This window comes from Pholcus phalangioides, unplaced genomic scaffold (genome assembly GCF_987345545.1).
Source record: "Pholcus phalangioides strain wild (caught in Gottingen) unplaced genomic scaffold, Ppha-v1.0 ptg000009l_1, whole genome shotgun sequence".
In the NCBI taxonomy this organism is placed as follows: Eukaryota; Metazoa; Arthropoda; class Arachnida; order Araneae; family Pholcidae; genus Pholcus; species Pholcus phalangioides.
In genome coordinates, this window is record NW_028301602.1 from 46046711 (window position 1) to 46062108 (window position 15398).

General features: G+C 36.3%; 1 protein-coding gene across 1 annotated transcript in view; it reads right to left on the reverse strand.

The window, feature by feature from the left end:
- su(f) (cleavage stimulation factor subunit su(f)) overlaps positions 1-15398 on the reverse strand; it is a 59937-nt gene that overhangs the window by 41379 nt on the left and 3160 nt on the right. Inside the window, exon 3 of the mRNA XM_089236383.1 lies at positions 13531-13629. Coding sequence (XP_089092509.1) covers positions 13531-13629 — 99 coding nt within the window. The remainder of the gene's footprint in view (positions 1-13530; positions 13630-15398) is intronic.

Below are 15398 nucleotides of genomic sequence, written 5' to 3' on the forward strand. Positions count from 1 at the left end.
ATTTTGTGATTTAAATTACTTTTTTTTAAAAATCAATTGATTGGAATCTGCGTACTCTGATGGATGTCACATGTTTAACGCATTACGCCACTAACGTTTTGGTGCTCTTTGTTCCACGAAATTTTATCAATTAGAGACAACTTTAAAAACCTTATATAACTTACTCATAACCGGATCCACTTCGAGAGGTTTAACTAAAAAAAGACAAGTCAGAGAGAATGAGCTCTTAATGAATCAAACTCCAGCTTGAAACAATATTTGAAAATGGTCCCCATTTTCACTCCCCAACACCGGGAGCAGGGTATCTTTCAGGTGCGACAGAAACTAGTTTTATTAATGCATTATACAATACATTTTATATTATGCCCGATGGAGAGTTAATACGTGCAGAAACCATTGTCTTCTTTCGGCATTGTTTTCAGCCTAGAGTAGGAGGCGATTTTGAAAGCATCCAGCGGTAGAGAGCAAAGCAAAGGCGGGGGAAAAAAGGCAGTTGCCATATCAAGCACAATGAATTCCTATGCGCTTGTGTATAGTGGAGCGTTCTACTATACCAGTAGGGGTCTTAACCAAGGGTCCTTGGAGAGATCTCTGGGGTCTGTGAGCTTCGGACTTAAACAATTACTTCATTTCAAAGAAAGAGAATTTCTGGGTGTAAATATTGAAACGAACTTTTGAAAAAAAGTTTTTCTCCACCAGCAATCGAACCTCAGCACTCTTACAATCTGAGCAAGTGCACTACAACTAAACTTTTATTTCCAAAGTTCGTCCCAGGGTTAATATCCAGAAAGCCCCTTTCTTTGATGTGTTTGTTTGGCATAGAAAATACCTTTTTTTTATTGTTTTTTACATTGATATATGCACTAATATTCTTTGTAAAGACACCCGTACCCTTCATTTTACTGGCACCAGGGTTACGAGGAACACAAACGGTTAAGAACCAGGGTTTAAGCTATGAAAGAAAGAAAATCTTAGAATGCGAAAGAAATAGTAGCCACTTTCGCAAAAATGCGTAAGAAGTACGAAACGAGCAGACATCCAACCATCAATCATTAGCATTGTTGCATTTTGCTAAAGCCTTTCCCCAATTTCGTTTTTTAGCTAAAGGAATTTTTATCAAGCTTAAACCATGTTAAGAACCCCCGTGTTACACTTAGGAAGTCGTATGTTTGATTCGTGACTTTTCCTCTTTTTGCCTTCTGTTGCTTTGCTCTCAGTAGCAGGTAAAGAATTGCGTCGGTATTGATGATCGAAATCATCGGCCAACAGCTCTGATTTTATTCCAAGGGATGAAAAAAAAGAATAAGATCCAGGCTGAATAGTGAGTGTGGTACACATTGGAAAGTGATTCCGAAATGGTGTGTAGCGAAGTACAGTGATCTTTCATTTATGCGTCAGTACAAGGAAGGCAATGAACGCCAGGGTCTCTGCCACCGGACTTATCCCGTTGCCGAGATCTCTTCCACGCCAGGCCAGCTTCGTGGCAGTCTGGAACAAAGTGAGTGCACATAACAGTCTGAATGTGTAGCTAGTGTTGTGTATGATATTTCAGTGCTGCCATCTATACTTCAAATTGTGAGTGAAGTGTAATGATTGAATATTTGTAACGTTGTAGGCCTGTTGCTCTCTGTGGCGAACTTTTTACTGGGGAGATCGGCTTGCATTGGTACAAGGAAGGCAGCCGCATAACAGAGAGGCGTATATAAGTGAATAGCATAATTATATCTTTAAACTGGAGAGAAACGTATAAGTGAGAGCTCGCTTGTATTTTGGGGACAGGGTGCATTAAAAACAGCAATAGATTAATCATTCCCAATCAGTGCATCACGCCCCTTTAACTCTACCGAAGTTCACGATTAGGCAAGGGTTGTCGTGAGACACCACATTGAAATTGTGACACCTAAAAAAAGTCTTTGAACAATGAAAATTACATGATCGATAGATATGTTAATTACATTAATCAAATGACAAAAATATAATATTCAAATCAACGATTTATTCAATATCCACCATGATAGTCTCATATTGCAACTTAGAAGTCCAAAGACGTGGTGCATGATGAAGCGATACAGCAGCAACATTGAGATGGATTAATTAAAAACCAGGTTTTTAACCCAATCAGTGTCGCTATCGTGGGCGGATTGATTGGTCCAGTGTGAACCTGGCCTTAGCATGCTACCAACGAGGTCATTTTTGATCCCGAAGACCATACTGCCACGCTCATGGCCCCCACAAGGGTAGGGCTGACAGGGATCCAGCCCTAGGATGATTCTCACAATTTTCTTTCTCAAGCTATAAATTCACTGTTGAGCACTTAAACCATCAAGATTTCTGGAGGCATTTTCGATTGCAGACAAATCCGGAGTAAACAAGACGTTTTCGGAAATTCGAAGTTTCATATGGCTATAACCCCCCCCCCCCCCCCCGATCAGACTTATTCCACCGGAAGCTCTTCCTCCCCGTTGACATGTCTATCAACTCAGTTCACATAATTCTATGACTTTTCATTTGAACTTTTTCCGAATTTTCTTAAGTGTTGAAGATTGTTTGTTTAGACCCGTGAGTGCAACGCTTGAGCTTCATGGTAGAAACCATGTCTGAAAAAAGGTTTATGCCAAGCACCCACGGTTCCACAGTGCCTTCCAGGAACGGCAAACAGAACCAAAGGCATTCAATTCTAGATAGAGGACCATTAAAAAAAATTCAACCAATGAATTTTTTAATTAAATAAATTCTTGTTTTTTTCATATATAATTCAACACAAAAATCTGTCCATCCACATTTTTTGAAATGAGAAACGAACACAGAATTTTGTGAGTGAGAACAAGGTTTTTCATTGAATTTAATCGAAAAGATTTGATTTTTTAAACAAAAAAGTGCCATCAAAACAGAGGTAGAGAAGAATTTAGTCAAATTGACACCCTTTTTAATAACATTGGCATCTGAGCACTCAATATTTGGCAAATTTGATCTTTTATTTAGTTGGTAAATGAAACGCTTTATCGCAATTTTGCACAATGGCAATCTACAGCAGGACATCGTGTAGCCATAATCATGTGGTCTTCGCTGTTCATTTCAACCGGTGAAATGTTCCAGATTCAGGCCCGTCATTTAGGGGGTGCTTTTGAAAATACACTAAAAATGATATATATATATATATACACACACACAAATATATATATACATACATTGAGTACATGTGCTTTGACCCCCACCCCTGGAAAAAGTTGAAACGACGGCCCTGTGTCCAGATTGTTGTCATTTCGCTACAGTCACCCATGGAGATGATATACATGGTGGTCCAAAAGTTTGGACCTGTTTTGAAAAGAATAAAAAAAACTTAAAACACAGACTACGACTTAAAGAATTTAAAAGGGAAGGTTTCAAAGTCTTTTTTTACTTATTACCAAATTTCTATATGCGCACCTTTAGTGATGCAGAGGATGTCAAGCATATGTAGCATTTCTTGCCATGTTGTTTGTAACATGAGTAAGAATTAAAGTAAAAAACTTGAAGCCTTCTCTTTAAAATTCTTTAAGCCATTTTTCTATCTTAAAGAGCCTTATTTCTTTTTCGAAACAAGGTCCAGACTTCTGAACCACCCTGTATAATGCTCTTAAATTATTTCAATTCAGCCACCCACCTCCTTCGATCAACCTTTATTTCAAAAGCCACAAATCATTCTCTGGTGAAAAAGTTATGTCTGATCCAATAGTGGTAAAACTATGGTGAGACACCAGCTATATAAAGTGAATTTTGTCCCATGAGCATTTGCTACAACAATGTGCAGTAATTATAATCCCTTATAGGATAATATTTCTGTAGCTGTTTCAGATCATTCCCATTTCAGTTTCTCCCTTCTGAAACAACTTCATATGCATGACTTTTCGATCATGGAATCTGAAAAGATTCACATAAATGGAAGAACTCAAGTGTACACACGTTTTTATTTTAGTTTTTTTGTAGTGGTAGAAAAAACATTTTCAATTACCATTGAGGATGTGGAACAAACACATGAAATAAATCAAAAGCGTAGAGGCTATTGAGACAAGTAATCACTGATTATTTGCTGATAATGAACAAGAATTTCTGAAAATTTGCTGTATTCATAAAAGCTTTATTATATATCACTATTTTATTGATATAACATTTTCAGCAGAAGCACCATATATGAAGTTTGGATGGGAAAGGGGGGGGGGGTATTCATATAACTTTATGAATAAATAAAACGGTTATTCTGAAGTGCATGAACTTCTGGTTTTCTTGATCTGATTAGTTATCAAACACCAATGTGTGTTCTGAAAGAAATTTTATGGTCATGATAAGAGCAAACATGACTGTTGAATGTTTGAAGGCACATTCTAGGCCTACAAGCTTATACACGCACGCAGCAGCCTTAAGGTGGATTACACTACTCGCACTTGTACCTGCGGGTAATGTGGAAAAGAAGGACAAATAACTGGGCAAGCAAAAGTATTCAGTAGCTTGTGAAGTTCAGTCAGTTTTCAGTATAATAGAGAAGTTCATTTCAATCCATGCAGTAGGTACAAAGCATTAAAACTTGACCTGAATCATTTTGAGCCAAAGCCTGAAGGCCAACAGGAGTATTGTGAACTTAGATTAAATGCGCACAATCAAAAGCCTGATGAGTTTCCAGAGCACCGTGAAGACGAGTAGTGTGGACCCCCCTCCCCCTAAAATCAACATATGAAAGCAAAAATTGTCAGTCAATGCGACCAAGATTATGTAGTGACGATGTCAGAAGCATCTATCAACTCAATGGACTTTGAAGATGGCCTCAACATTGATACTAACAGCCAGCCAATGTTTTTTTCACCCCATGTGAATCTTTTTAATGATGACCCTACTGGTGTTACTGGCAATCTGTGGTGTTTAGTAATGAGTCTGCTTCGTTTTTGGTGCACCAGACCAGAACATGGCTCCCGCTGTCCCCCAAGAGGACTTCATCAGGAGCATAGACCATGCTGGGAGGGTTTTTGGTGCAGAAAATGCTTCTGGTTATAGAGGTTAACTTCAAAAAATCCAACCTTGAACAATTTTTCTGGTTACAGAGATCAAAGTCACACTTCTCCGAAAGTAGGCATTACGGTTTGGGGATGCCTATGATAGCCAATTCACCCCCTAAAAGCGATACGTGGAACGTTCATGGCTAAACTGTAACAGTTGAAAAAGAATTGTTCATGGTAACAAAACAATCTGAGAATTATGGTTTGATTGATTGGGGTATTCTTTTTCCCTGAAAATCCTTTCATTTTATAAGCCTAAAGATCAATCTTGAGTGACAATTTTTGATGCAGAAAAGGGACTTGCCTGCTGTAAACCATATACATTTCTAGGCATGATAACTATAAATGTAATCTAAGAGTACGCAGGGGTGGAAAATAGAAAATGATTTTCTGTAGCAAGAAATTTTTTTTTTTGTAGCAGAATTTCAGTTTTGTAGCACTAAACTTTCACATTAAATACACTATTTTACCAATTTTATTGGCGAACGGTTGGTTCTAGATGCATACTTCCAATCAGAAAAAAGTATCCAAATAACGTGCAAACCTTGGATGCATCATTCATATTAATATAGGGATTGTATAGTTATTAAAATATAAAAATTAACTTTTTATATAAACATCCTGCCCTCTAAAACCCAATTCTGAAGTTGCTTCCCTGTCTCTTCTGAGGCCAACAGAAAATTCCACGTTTGCAAATGCAATATCCACAGAGATATTTGAATTCAAAAATTGGGGAAGAACAGCAAAAACTAAATAACTAAATAAACTACTACTTCTTTCCCAATTTTTTAATTCAAATATCCCAGTGAATATTGCACTTAAAAGTGGAGTTTTTAATTTGCCTCAGAAGAGACAGGGCACCCGTATAAAAAGTTAATTTTTATATTTTAATATAAACACAATCCCTTGCAATATAACGGCATATCTAAAATGTACCTGTTATTTGGATACTTTTCTAATTGGAAGTATGCTTTTAGGATCAACGGTTCCTCAGTAAAATGTGGACTTGGGACTTTCCTTACTACCCTGTATATAAAATAGCTTACGTAACGTTTTCTTAAAAAGGGAAAGGTTTCCAGCTTTTTTTTCCTAAAAGAGGGGTTCTTTGTTTCCCACTTCAAAAGAAAAACCATGATCTCACCAGGGATGAAATTCCCTTCGATTTTCAGAAAGAAATTGTAAAAAATCTCTGTTTGAAATCATTTTGAAATTGCTGAAATTATTTTTTCAAAGACTTCCCAATATTTATATTTTACATCCTCTGCAATAAAAGCTAATCAAAGTATTTCAGATTTTTAAAAATAATTTCAACAAAATGAAAGAGTGCATATTGTGTGTGTGCGCGCGCGTGCGTGCTCTTACTGATTTTTAAGAAAACAGAACCGAGTAATCATTCATTTCAAAAAATTACTATAGGAGAGATAAACTAGACTCCTCATTAAAAAATTAATTTTTTTAATTTTGCTGCTGAGAAGGTGTAAGTTGTGTTTTTTATGCTCTCTCCAGTATAAATTTTTTTAATGATTGATCTTGTTCGCCTCCCTTGTCCAATCATACATCACCAACACCTGGGGCTCAAGCAATACCCCACTAGAGAACTCTAAAGTTGTATTAGCTTAAGCCATTGCCAATTGGTGAATTTACAGCGTGAAAAGACAAAAAAAGATGAGAATCTTCACGGGCCCCATGGCTGGAGCCCTGTCAGCCAACCTGTTTTGGGGACCGTGGCTCAAATCACTTATGGCCTCAAGAAAATAGTGGTGCCTTATTGTTCTCTCTTACAAGTGGAAACATGCAAGAAAACAAGTGATAACATTAAAATTCTATTTACATTGTGACACGATTTCAAGTTGAAGTTATTGGAATGACTGGTACTCTGGCATTTCCAAGATATTCCCCATTTAATGGGCAAAATTAATGTGAACCAGCATGGCTTTAATACTGGGTACTCTACTGACTCTGCTCTTCATCAGTTGATCTGAAGAATTGAAAACACAATTGTCAATGGGCAATTTGCTATTGACATTTTTTTGGAGCCATCGATGATGTTACGTTCGACTCTATACGAAAGGCATTAACAGATTACAACATTTCACCTATGATAATTAGTTGGATAGATCATATGCCCGGGAACCAAACAATCATTGCTCATGTTCTTGATGCCCAAGCTGAAAGACCTATTAGGAGAGGTTGCCCTTAAGGGAGAATCACTTCTTTATGGAACATAAGTACTCCTTCAGCTCCTTGATCTCTGATCTAATAAAAGGACCAGGATATACTCAGTCATATGCAGACAACCTAGTCGTGCTCATCCAATGGCATGATATTTCCACATTGAGGTACCTTGCTCAACAAACTTCACTCTGTCAACAGATGGGGTGATAAGCATCAACTAGTATTCTCCATGGAAATAACCAAAACAGCCAAAGGTCTTTACATGGAACAGAAACTGGGAGCTTGGAAACCTAACCCTGAAGAGACAAGATCTTACCATCTGTGACAAAGTGAAATACCTTGGATGTCACTTGAATTCTAAGCTCTCTTAGAAAATCCATATTCAAGAAAAAGCTAAACAGGCCACTAATATACGGGTAATTATAAAAAAACTATCCCGACATATGGGCCCCTAACTATCATACCATTCACAGAAACTGAATGAAATTTTAGCATAAGGTATTTTGAGGTATGCGCTCAAGAATGATATGGAAAACAACAGTGTCGCTCTAACAGTTACGGTTACAGTGAGAAAATTTCAAAAATATCAAATGGCAACACCAAGTTTTTTGTATTGGAATGCAATCTCCATACTGAAAAACACCAAATAGCGTTGGAATGGCACCTGTAGCATGAAAATCCCCGGAGCTAGGCAAGGAAAAAGTAAAAAGGACTTTGCCGTGCACCAGAGCATTAATGTTCGTTTCATTCGTCACACCGTTTCTTCGGCTGAGATCCCAGCCTGATTAGTCCTCCACAAGGTCATGTGGAAAATTTGTGAAACACAATAAAATGCTTTATTTTATGCTGCTTCTCTGTTCTTATTGGTTATCCTCACTTATTGGTTATCCTCACGCCTATCTACCGCCGGTGATTTTCATGCTACAGTTGCCGTTCGAACGCTATTTAGGGTTTTTCACAATGGAGATCACATTCCAATACAAAAAACTTGGTGTTGCCATTTGATATTTTCGAAATTTTCTCACTGTAATCGTAACTGTTAGAGTGACACTGTTGTTTTCCATACATCAAAAAGCGCATACGTCAAAATACCTTATGCCAAAATTTCATTCAGTTTCTGTGAATGGTATGATAGTTAGGGGCCCATATGTCGGGATAGTTTTTTTTATAATCACCCTGTACTTATGCTATGCAAAAGAATTGTTGGTAAAACATGGGGTTTAAATCCTAAAACCACCCAGTGGATTTACACTGTTATTGCACGCCTAATGCTAAGCTTAGAATGTGCGGTATGTAATCAGGCATTAGCAAAGACCTCTTACGAAACTGTCTCACAAAAAGTGCAAAGATTAGAGTGCATTCTTATCATTGGGGGGAGCTTTACCCAGCTCCCCCCCCCTCTATCACCCTTGAAACTTCTTTCAAGCTGCCACCTCTAAAATGGCATCTACAAGGAAAAGCTTTTAAGACCATGTACAGGCTGGAAAGTAATGGTACTTGGTGCAACCGACCTTATATGGGATACAAACTCTCTTTTGAAAACCATTTTGACAGCTGTCTGCTGGGGTAAAGTAGAAATTCCTTCTCTACTAATGCCAAAGGACTCCTGTTCCAAAACAAAAACATTACAAAAATTACACTATCCACATACCTGGGAAAAATGAAATTACTAACATAATTGATAACATCTCAACGGGAGTTATCGAGTGCTACACTGATGGCTCCAGGATAACCGAAACTGGGACTGGAGCAATTTTCCGCATTCATGGAGTGAATCATGACTACCGTAAGATACATTTGTATCTTGGTAAAATGACCACAGTCTTCTAAGCTGAAGTACTTGCAATAGCCACACTGGCTGAAAGCCTGATGTATAAAGGGTATCATGGCAAACAAATTATTATCTTCTCGGATAGCCAAGCAGCATTAAAGGCTCTTGACAACTTCCTCAAGTTCCAACTGTGCGTCAAATACTCCATTGATATGCTGAATAAATTGGCAGTACTTGGCAACAAGATTAATCTTTATTGGATTCCTGGACATGAAAATTTCCAGGGAAGCGAAGTAGCAGACCAGATAGCCAAAGAGGCAGTGAACCTGAAGCTATCTGGACCTGAACCTTTCTATCCTGTCTCCATGTCAATTGATGGATAGGAAATAAACATTTTCGGCAATGGAACTCAAGGTGGGACTGCAGACAAGGCAAGCTGGCTTTGGGAACGATAGAAAACAGATTATACAGATCATCACTGGTCATGCTAACCTAGTGAAACACCTACATATAATTGTGGCTATGCAGATTCACCTATTTCTCCTGTGTGTGGAGAGGAAGATGAAACTCCACTTCACCATGTGGGACGATGCCCAGCCTTCTCAATCCCGAGAAGAAACTACTTTGGTGATCAGGTGACACTAAGTGATGTAGTAAATGCAATCAGCATTCACAACTTGGCAAATTTTCTCAATTATACTAAACATCTGAACTCATGGTAAGTATGAATTTTCTGCTCTGATTCATACTTTCATGTGTTATTTTCAATAACCTCATGTTGAGTTCTGGCCATATCCTTAGAAGATCTCCTCTGCTCCTTTTTTCTTTAAGAGGGTACCGCAGATAGGAGGAACCTCCTCAATTATTTTAATAAGGCCCATATCGGTTTGCAGTTATGCTATTTTCCCACTCAAGGGGCTCAACAATATGGTAACAGACACCATACCTCAAAACTCCTTATGCTGGTTGCAAAACTTTTGGGAATTCACAGAATGATATTGCTTTACAAACGCATGACCCACAATGCATGTTACACTACTTGGTGCTAGAGTAATGGGCAAAATTGCCTAAGCTCTTCCTACATGGGACACCAAAGATGATGATAATGACACGATTTCAAAGTTTCTTAACAGGAAGTTTTGTTTTTGGCACAAGATGGTGCAAAGTTGAAAAATTGTGGTGTTTTTGTAGCTAAATTGAACAGAAATTGAAAATCATAGCCGTTTGGAGTGATTGGCGAAGATTTTCCACCTATGAGTGAGGTCTATATATAGAGCAGTGTTGCCCAAAATAGGCAATATTGCCCCCGGGGGGTGGGGGGTGATGAAAGGGTCCGGGGGGGGGGGGACAATAGAATCTTAAGATTTAATATGGGATCCTATTTAATAGGATTCTATGAGTTGACTTGAGTTAGGGGGAGAGGATAAAAAGAAAAAATTCTTACAGGGGGTGATGAAACAAAATGTTTGGAAACTGATCTAGAGGATCTCTCATAGATTTTCCAGATGAAAGAGCACAAGAACCACAGAACTCCTTGACCAGTTGTGTTAACAATACTCAATGAGAAAAAAAAACCAAATACATATGAATCACTTTGAGCTTTTTCCAGAGAAAAAGCATAAGAAAATGTTATCACATCACATGCAACCTCAAGGCTGCAACACACGTAAAGAAATAATTCTTTTTAGAGCCATTGCAAACATTTCTATTCAGTTTCATTATCATCAGACAAAACCATGTAAGAAACACAAATACAGCCAATCTTTGGTTTATGACTAAGATGAGCCTGAGCAGTCGATTTGGTACTTGTAAATTTTGACTAACAGGGTTCCTTAATTTTGACTTCTGCATTAATATTATGTGGCATCACTGTATTAATAATACATCAGAACAATTATATTTTACATTACTAAATATCAATATGTTTGCGTTTTCACATTTGAAGTTTCTGAAATTAATTTTCATAGTTTTTTAAACAAAGCCTTGTGATAATTTTTTAAATGAATGAGGTATAACCTCAAGGCTGCAACATAAATGCTCCAAAATTTCCAGAAGGCTTAGTGTAATCTACAAGTACAATAAGAAGTTTCAGAAAAACCAACCAACCATCCAATTAAACCTTTTAAAAGCCATTCATTCATTCAGAATTGCCTTTCAAAAACTAATCTTTCATACTAACTTATAATTTGGATATATATTTCCCGAAGCAGAATGTATTGTACAGCAATGAGCCCTAAGTGACTGAAAATGCTCTGCTTTAAAAATCCCCATAATAGTGTTTACTACACCCAAGAGAGTTCTTTTTGTAAAACTCTTATCCCAATTCTGCAGCAGCACTGATTGTTCTGACATATGTCACAGTTTACAGCATATTCTGTTTCAGAGGATATATTAAAAGTGTGGGGGAAAAAGATCTATGATTGGTCGAATGCACAAGCATCCAACATATGTGGAATATATATGTGGATGTGAACTTTTTTCTTCCTCTAAGTTTCTGTGTGTCTGTGTTCTTCGTACAAATCTTTATTTTTAGGCATATATCTTAGCCAAATTTCGCATAAATCTCAAACAAGGTGTGACTTAAACAATAGGCCACTTTTAAAAATTTTCAGATCTGGCCAAATGCCCAAAATGGGCAAAAAAACTGTAGGATGACAATAGTTCCAGGGCCTCAAAAATGACTTTTGGAATGTTTACTTTAGTTACTGTGATTCCCGAACAATGTGTTCCAGACATGTTCGTTTCTTTACAATGGTTTGTGGCTTCTTTAATGCCAACCAGTATATAAGAAAAACCCAAGCAGTGCCAGATATTTTTGTTGTGTTCCATATATAAAAAATTGATTGTCTGTGAGTATGTAGTGTATACAAATCAACAATTTACTGAGCTTTTCCAAATTTTGCTTTTATACCAATTAGGACCTAACCTGAATGATAGACTACTTTAAAAGTTTGCCAGAGCTGGACAAATGCCTGAAATGGGCAAAAAAAAACTGTTGCAATAGTGGCTTGTTTTAGTAGTAATAAGTAGTACATTCAGCCTCAACAATGACTTTTGGAATGTTTACTTTGTTTGCCGTAGTTCCCAAATAATGGGTTTCAGATATGTTTACCCGTTTACAACGATTTGTCACTTCTTCAATGCTCCCATTATAGGAAGAAAACCTGGGCAGCACCGGGTATTTTTCTAATAGTTTAATAAAATAGAAGAATTTCTCCGATGCAGCTTGACCATATGTAAAAATCTTTTTGAAAAAAACCCTGCCTATTGCTTGTTGTATAAAATAATTTTATACACAGTAGAACCCCCATTAATCTGAATCGACTAGGGCCTGTTTTGATTAATAAAAAATTATGAAACAGTTCATGTTTTAAAATATGATTTGGATTTGAACATTAGATGGAAGGTATCCCCCTTACACGGGGGGTTCTCAAACTGTTCTGTCAACCTTTTGACAATGGTTTTTTAGAAGTGTGATTCTTTTTTAGACTGCACTGGGGGTGCCACCGACAAGCGTTGATTAGACAAAGTAGTACTGTGGGTGAAGAAGTTTCAGAACCCCTGCCCTACGCATCCGACAATATGTGAATTCATAAGTTAACAGGTATTTTTTTTTGTAGAAATCTGATGTGAACAAGCAACTGTGTATTTAATACTTAAATCATCTTCTAACAACAGCCTTTACGACAAGAATTTAAAAACCATCTACTTTCAAATTTAAATTGATACAATGCTATGGTATTATTTGTGAACAAATTTTGAATTGAATTAATTTAGCTTTGCAAAGTCAATCTGAGAGAGAATTTCATAGAAAAGTTCAGTTAAATATACTTTCGTTTGACATTTTAAACTTAAAAATCTGCCTATAACATACATGCTTTTATCAACACGTGTAAGTTGATTATATATCTAAAAATTATCAGTAACCTGAATTTGTTTTGCCTACATAATATCATTGTGATCTTAATTTACACCTATCAATTACAATTAACACAGTATTTTCAATAAGTTTGTGTGATTAAAAACATATTTAATACAACATACAAAACATTTTGCCACAAATTGAAACACAACACAAAAAATACACTATTATGGTGATGAATGATCATTTAAAACTATTTTATTTTTGCTCTGATATCTACGGAATAAAAAAACACAAGAGCATTATGACACCAAGTCAATCAACATTCAAGTAAATAAACTCCTCATAAAGATGGGAGCCATATCAGTAAAAAGTTACACGTAATAAATAAACTAAAACACTGAAGAAAATGAAATAGGAAAACAATACATCTCAAGAATTCAAGAGATTGATACAAGAAATATTTATTTCCTTTGCCAGTGGCTCTCATACTCAACTGTGAAATGCGCGAGAAATCACCCAGTATAAGTCTAAGGTAAATAGTGAACAAGTACAATTTTTTTGCAACTTTATGTCAGACAGCGATCTCTGGCAAAAAGTGCACAGTTTAAATAGATAAAATTGAATAAAAATTTCAACCTACTGAAAGAGACACTGATATATATATAAAGTAAAATAATAAAAATAATAAAAACCTCATGTTCAATGTAAAGCTTCCAATAGCGTCCGGAACTTGGAAACTGTGTAATAAGCTTCTCAAATTGAGCTCTTGCATCTTCAATTTTCTTACTATTCTGAAGAGAAAAAAAATTACTTTAGAACAATTTCAAAATTTTTTGCTGCTAATGTTCACGAAATTTGAATCTTTTAGGTACGTTAAAAACAATGACCCAAGTTTTAGGTAAAGAAAATCAGTGATTAGAATCGGAAAATCAAAAAGTTTTAGAATCTTAAAATGGTGTTTAGGCTGGGCGCACACTGGTTAGACAAGACAAGGCAGCTTTAGACATGTTTGGTCATTGTTGTTCACTTTGACTTGTATGGCGCAACACACATTGGTTGGTCAAATTTAAACATTGCATCGTACAAATCCATGTGAACAACGATGACTAAGCTCGTTTAAAGCTGTCTTGTTGCATCTAACCAGTGTGTGCCCAGCCTTAAACATCCGTAGAATACAAAATTAATAAAACTGCCAAAGATTTGAAGTACTGCACCAGTCAGAAAACAAAATAAATCAATACACATACACAATCTATTCATCATTATGTAATTTTAAGACACAGCGTAATTTTTTATTAAAAAAGAAAACCTTTTGCTGTCCAAAATCAATCTGAAATGTATGTTATGCTTCCCAATAGTGGTATGGATGAGATCTCTCACCAAGCCTATTGTATTTAAATTGGTAAGATATATTTGCCCCCTAAAAATTTTTACTTTGGCAATGAAGAGCATAGATTCCATTGAAAAAATCAGCCTTACAAAATATATTTGACTCCATAATCAGGACACACCAATTTTTAGACTGTAAAAAAAATCACTAAATGGGAAGTCTTTTCTATCTGGTGATTTCTTTTACTAAACTTTCATTTGAAGGGTCACACAGGCAAACACAAGCTTAATCTTTACGTGACATACTTTTGTTTACAAGTACATGTAAAATTACAGAATATCAATATCAAGCTTATGGCAAGAAAGGCAATATTTTGTCAAATTTAACAAAAGAAAGAAGCTGTACGAGTCACATTATATAAGACAGCCAACGACATATTCCAAATAATTGGAATGCTTGCTCAGTGCCTTTTTAATGTCTCTCTTCTCTGTAAATATTTCTCATAACATTCCACTGCATGAGAATTCCAGACCATAAAAATTAGCACTACTTGGCCAGCACACCCAATGCTATGGACACGTTTTCCTTCAACCTTTACTGACAGAAACAATGGCTGTTGACTGGCTGGATCATTATAATGAAGGGGGTTTTTGTATTACAATTATTAATGTTCATTACAAGGAAAACTTAAAGGGAAGTAAGAGGCGCACTCTAAAATACAGCTTGTCATTTGTGTAGCCAGCAATAATAATCACGGTATTTGTACAGCCAGCAAGACCTCTAATTATTTCTATCCACACTGACCTGTTTTTTTTTTTTCTATGTGTGGTAACACAGAATACTATAATACCAATGTCGCATGTAGTAAATTTGCGTTTAAAAATTATTTTCACTGTGTATAGAGGAAATATTTGTTGTAGGCACAACAACCTCTTCATATTTACAAGTTTTTTTTTTAAATCATAGAACTGAACCTATTTATAAAATACAGTGGAACCTTGATATAACTAAATCCTGCAAACCAAGAAAAAATGTACAGGGATTATCGTTACCCTGAGACATCAGTTTAACATTGAAATAAAGACATTTCTAAACAAGACTTGAAAATTTTTTTTTTTTTTTTTTCAAACCAAGCACAACTTAGATCTATTGCCATAGGCAATTTACTACCTAGTGAGTTGTGCCGGAAGTGTAAGTGTGTGTACCTAACAATCTGAGTGCGTATCTAGT